General features: G+C 34.3%; 1 protein-coding gene across 1 annotated transcript; it reads left to right on the top strand.

Annotated features, from left to right (window-relative positions):
• The first annotated feature begins 1,589 nt into the window (after window positions 1-1,589).
• On the top strand, window positions 1,590-5,242 carry LOC131631548 (tubby-like F-box protein 3). Its single transcript, XM_058902343.1, has 6 exons — window positions 1,590-2,219; window positions 3,643-3,730; window positions 3,852-3,981; window positions 4,084-4,263; window positions 4,357-4,847; window positions 4,919-5,242. Exons 1-5 carry the CDS (start codon window positions 1,917-1,919, stop codon window positions 4,832-4,834), a joined length of 1,179 nt encoding a protein of 392 aa, XP_058758326.1. The 5' UTR covers window positions 1,590-1,916; the 3' UTR covers window positions 4,835-4,847; window positions 4,919-5,242.
• Window positions 5,243-6,148: the final 906 nt, after the last annotated feature.

Raw genomic sequence — 6,148 nt, 5'->3', positions numbered from 1 at the left:
TGATCGTGTTTTCCATGGATCAGTTCCCCCATTGAGCTTAGTTTCATTCTTCTGTTCCATTTCCATTATATGATGCCAACACCACCCACAAGTCTATGAAAAGAGGAAGATTGAAAATTAACTATGATGCCAACACCACCCACAGATCTATGAAAAGAGGAAGATTGGAAATTAACAAATGAAAACCAATTTATCCTAATTTCATTGCATAAATTAAAAACGAAATCAAAATTGAAATCACAATATGAATATTGCAACAATAGATCAAGGAAAGGAAAGATCGAATCATAAATTATGATTCAGATCAAAGAAACCGAAATGAAGAAAGAGATAAAATGAGTAGATCTGTATAAGATTTTGAAACAGTGAATAAACAAAGGATCAATAAGCATTTTGAATAACAGATTGCTGAAGTTTGTCAAAAACGCATTTTCGATTAGAACACAAACAATCAACAGGGAGAAAATAAAAGGATGCTTTGCATAATTACCTTTTTCGGATTGGACAATATTGGTGATGTATGAAGACTGTTGTTGTGGGGTTGGAATGAATAGTCATTTCTCTTTTGTATCAGTTTAGGGTTTATGAAAAATTGGAAGAATTAAATGGACATGGGAAGTTGGGAGAACATGAATTTGAATTTGAAAAGTGTCTTTTCTATTTCTCAAACTATGCATGAACGTTGAGTAAATAGAAGGATAATGGTAGCAATAACTTAAGTAATGATAAAAAATTTGAAAAACGTGTGGGAAGTTGTGTGCATGCCTTTGAATACTGTGTGGAACAGTTATTCACGCTAATATTTATTGGTCTGCAGACTAATGAGTGTTTTTTGGACCAAAACCTTGATTATTTTGTGGGATAATGGATGTAATTAAAATAAATTAAAAATGTATTAAAAAAAGCAACAAAAAATATTATCTTGACATGTCAGCAAATTTAAGATTACAATCAACTATATTGCAGTATTTAACAAAAAGGCTAAGTTGCCCTTAATTATTAGATTACTTTAAGTTAAACTCAGTTAGGGTATACGTGGAATTTCCAGGTACTTTAACTTTTATATATTGTTAATAGATAAACATACCAATTTTTAAAAATTCCATATTAACAAAAAGAGCTATGCTATATGTACACCCTTTTCTTACACCTTGTAGCTTACACCGTATACATATACCTTTCATTTAGTGCTGCACACATTACAAAGTGAGAAAAAAAATAATTACAAAATGATGAGTATATAATTTTGGTATAAATTATTGTGTAAGTGTAGAAATAAGTGTAAGCATAGCATTTCTCTAACAAAAACATTCCTTATCAAAATGAATAATTTTTCAAATTACTATGTGTATATTATTTTACACCAAATATATACACATACACCGCCGTATATATTGTTTACCGTATAAATACGGTTTGTTTTTTTTTTATTAAAATAATATTAATTTCTAAACTATATTAACCAATATATTATTAATCAAAGAAATTCATTAAAAAATCAAAATAAATAATATGAATAGATATTTTTTTTTGGCACAAGACAAGTATGCAAAAAAAGTGCACAAAGTAACTATGTGCTCTCCACCACCTTGAAACACCACCTACCTTCCTTTACCTTCTTGTCTCTTTGCGTCTCTCTCTCTCTGCGTGTGACTCTGACTTCTTCTTCTTCTTATCTCTCTCTCTCTCTCTCTCTCTCTCTCTCTCTCTCTCTCTCTCTCTCTCTCTCTCTCTCTCTCTCTCTCTCTCTCTCTCTCTTACACTCTTCTTCATACATTCTCCTTTTCCTCTCAAACTCAATTCTCCTTTTATCATCACAATCTCACCTTTCCCTTTTCAACCCTCACTCAACCCATCTTTCTCTCTCATAATCCTCTTTACAAAGTTCAATTTTTTCACCATTTCGTGATCTGGGTATGGCCATAATAAGGAACATAATAGAAGACATGAGATCGAGATCTCAAAGGGTAGTTGTAGTGGAAAAAGAAGAGAAAGCTCTTGTTGGCGACGGTTTAAGACAGAGTTGTTGGGCTAACATGCCACAAGAGCTTCTCCGTGAAGTTCTCCTCAGAATTGAAGCGTCCGAGGATACATGGCCGCCGAGGAAGAACGTTGTTGCTTGTGCCGGAGTTTGTCGGAATTGGAGAGTTATCACTAAAGAAATCGTTAAAAAACCTGAACTTTCTGCTAAGATAACTTTCCCCATTTCGGTTAAACAGGTTTTTCTCTTTCTCCATTCTCAATTTCTTCCTTTTTCCTCATATGGGTTTTGCTCAAAATCAGTTTTTTAGTTCAAGTTCTTAAAAAAGGTGTTTTTTTTTTCTTCTTCCAATTTTATGTTAGATTTTGTTGTTTATAATGGAAAGTTTTTTTTGTTGATGACTTGATGCATTGAGCTTAATTGGGTTTTGAGTTCTAATTTTAGAAAGGTTAATTGCTTGAAAGAGTGCAACAAAGGTTTCTTGTTTCTTACTTGAAATGTTTTGGTGTTGAATTTTAGGAAAGTTTAGTACTACAATTATTGTTTTTGTTTAATCTTGGTGTTTGTTTGCTGTATTGAATTATTTAAACATTGTTTTACGACAACAAAAGAAAATATACATGTAAGTTTTGATGATGAAATACTTATCCATGCCATAGGAGATGTGAAAATTCATGCCATAGAGTTGAAAATTCATTTCAACTTTTTTTTTTGTCTTCCAATTTGTAACTCTAGTAAGTAACTTAATTTGTTTGAGATATTGATAATGATTTACTTTGTTCCTATTTTTCTCCTTGTGGAAAAATGTTATTTTGGTTGGTCAATGTTATTAAAGGATATTGTTGGGTTTTTGGCCTAATTTTGGTTCTTTTGGGACCACTAAATTGTGATGTTAAGTTTTTCAACTTTTGTGAAACTTTACATTGGAAAATTTGCAGTTTAATTTCCTTAAAAGACGTTGAAATGACCAGGTTTTCTAGCATTTGGTTATTATGACTATTATAATTGCCACACTTAGTCTGTAATTGCATCAAATATCTTCTACTGGTTTGGCTAGGATGTAATCATGTTTTGGTTGAGTAGTGGCTGTTTGCACCAACACGTGTCAATGTTTAATGACGACAGAACACTGACTCGTGTTATTACATTCAATTATTTCCATTCTCAAATTATTATCGGTGTTGACCTGTTGGTGTTAGTGTCACCATTGTGTTCGATGTTTGTGTATGTGTTTTCACAACGAGTACTTCTTTGTTGGTGATCTATAATTTTCAAAACCAAAAAGTAGAAGGAGATGTCACTGTTTTGGGATAATGGAGTGGGCACCATAAGATGCCTCTATGGTGGTGTGGAATACTATACATGGAATTATCTTAAGATTCCCTTGTTTGTGGAAGCACATGATGATTGAATATGACTAATGACTGTGGTGTTTGTATTTATATTCCTTAGTAATTAAGTAATACATTGTTTAACAACACTATGGCATTACATTTACCTAACATGTTTCGTCTTCATACCCCACTGATTCCGCCAAGCCCGTTTTCTTGACAGTGGTTTCGTTGGATAGTAGATAGGGACCGTGGGAATCTCGTTAATACATTGTTTAACTACATTATGGCATTACCTAACATGTTTCTATTGGTAAATAATTTTCGCAGCCTGGTCCAAGGGAGAATCTCCTTCAATGCTTCATAAAGCGCAACCGATCCACTCAAACATATTATTTGTTTCTCAGTTTAACTAGTTGTGAGTAAACAATTAAACCCGTTGGTGATTTCTTTCTTTCTTTATAAAACTTTAGTTTATTTGTTTCACGTTAGGTGATCTAAAGCTTTCTTTTTTGAGATCTAAAGCTTCTTTAATTCAGCGTTAGGTGATGAAGGAAAGTTCCTTCTGGCTGCCCGCAAAAGCAGACGTCCTACCTGCACAGATTATATCATCTCTCTAGATGCAGATGATATGTCAAGGGGAAGTAATACCTATGTTGGGAAACTGAGGTGAGCTTCTAACTAACTAATTAGATTCTATTACTGATATTTTTTCACTTTTACTGTTTATTATTGCGCCGACTTATACCTTTTTTGTTCTGTTGTGATAAGATCAAATTTCCTCGGAACAAAGTTCACAATCTATGACAGCCAGCCACCTCATACAGGAGCTAGGTTTACTAAAAGTCGTTCTACTAGGTTGGTGAATCTAAAGCAGGTTTCACCCAAGGTCCCAACCGGCAACTATCCCGTGGCTCACATCTCGTATGAATTGAATGTGCTTGGCTCGAGGTAAGCTTTGCGTATTGCAATTGTTCATACACATTATATGAAGGACTTCATAGATCGACTGCACTATTCTTACCATCTATATATTTCAAGCAGGGGGCCTAGGAGAATGCACTGTGTCATGGATTCCTTACCATCCTCTTCGATTGAACCAGGAGGAGTAGCTCCTACACAAACCGAGTTTTCTCTAAACAACATAGAAATGTTTCCCTTGTTTCCTTTTTTCCGATCAAAATCAAATCGCGTGATGGAGAACTCTCTATCCGGACCCCTAGTTGGTAATCAAAAAGACGGATTACTTGTGTTGAAAAACAAGGCTCCGAGGTGGCACGAGCAGCTGCAGTGTTGGTGCTTAAACTTTCACGGGCGCGTGACAGTTGCCTCGGTTAAAAACTTTCAGCTGGTGGCTTCCGCAGAAAACGGAACTGCTGGACCAGAACACGATAAGATTATTCTGCAATTTGGAAAAGTTGGGAAGGATTTGTTTACAATGGATTATCGATACCCTATTTCAGCATTTCAGGCATTCGCAATCTGCCTCAGCAGCTTCGATACCAAGATTGCTTGTGAATAACATGTTAAAACAGGTAATTATTCAAAATCAACTGTTTTAAAATTTGATTAATGGATCACTATAGAAGGTTACTGGTTTTTGCAGATTATGTTACAATCGAAGAAATATGTTTGAATGTGACTTAGTGGGAAGCAATGTGATGAAAAGTGTTTATGAAGGTGATTGGATGATGAATGGTGTTGAACTGAAAATGTATAAAGACGATGCTGCACATATGAGTTTTCAGTTAGTTTGTGGAATCACCATGAAAAAATTTGAATGTTACTTGTCCTCATTTATATGTATATTATTATTATTGTTCCCCTTGTGTTGTAGATAAATTCTTTCTCACTCATTTTTTTCCTTTCTTTTCTTTAACAATTTGCTTTTCATTTTATGCAATATATAGTGGTTGAGTCTTCTTTCAAAGCAGCAACATATTGGTTTCTTTGTGCAGGGCTGTCTAAAGTTTTTGATGGAGGTTTTGTGTAAGTTAGGTTTAATTCAACTCTTGCAAATCGACCCTATTTGGCCACGATGTTACCGTGACAATATTTTATGAGACATTTTTTACTCATGTTTTAGGTGTGACAATTTTTTGATTATGTGCGGTAGTCTTCCTTGCAAGTTAAGGTTTTAAGATTCTGCTTTTATCTATTACCTAATCAAGTTTGTGTTGCAATTAAGGGTCGGAATAGGCCAGGCTGACTAACAGGGGCCTACGGCCCAGCCTACATAGGCCTAGGTCAGGCCAGGCTTTTTAAATAAATAGAAAAGGCCTAGGCTTTTTTATAAGCCTATTTAGCTAAAAAGGCTAGGCCACAGGCCACATAAAAAGCCTTTTAAGCCTAAGAGGCCGGCCTATTTAAATACATATGAATAATTTTATTATTATTATATTATATTTTTTACTTTGAATTAAAAATATAAAAATAAATTTTAGTTATCTAGAAGAAATTATGAAAATAAGATGAAAAGAATCTTATGAACAATGTCATAAGTTGTTTCAATAAGTTCTCTCAAACAAATAATATCACAAAATTTATGCTATTAGGTAAACTCAAATAAACTAATGCAAACAAACATTTAATCTCATTGGTCTTTTAATTTGTTACTCTATATAAAGACGAGTTGAATGACTTATTTACAAATGTTCAAATGAAATAGGCTTTTAAGTAGGCTAATAGGCCAATCAGGCATTCGAAAAGGCCAGGCCTAGGCCAAAAAAATAAGCCTATGATAGGCTACAGGCCAGACTTAGGCTTTGAATATTATAGCAGGCCAGGCTCAGGCTTGGCAAAGCCTAGCTCGGCCCAGCCTATTCCCACCCCTAGT

Source organism: Vicia villosa, unplaced genomic scaffold (assembly GCF_029867415.1).
Source record: "Vicia villosa cultivar HV-30 ecotype Madison, WI unplaced genomic scaffold, Vvil1.0 ctg.000843F_1_1, whole genome shotgun sequence".
In the NCBI taxonomy this organism is placed as follows: domain Eukaryota; kingdom Viridiplantae; phylum Streptophyta; class Magnoliopsida; order Fabales; family Fabaceae; genus Vicia; species Vicia villosa.
The sequence above is the reverse complement of the archived record's forward strand: the minus strand, read 5'-3'. Positions and strand labels throughout refer to the sequence as shown.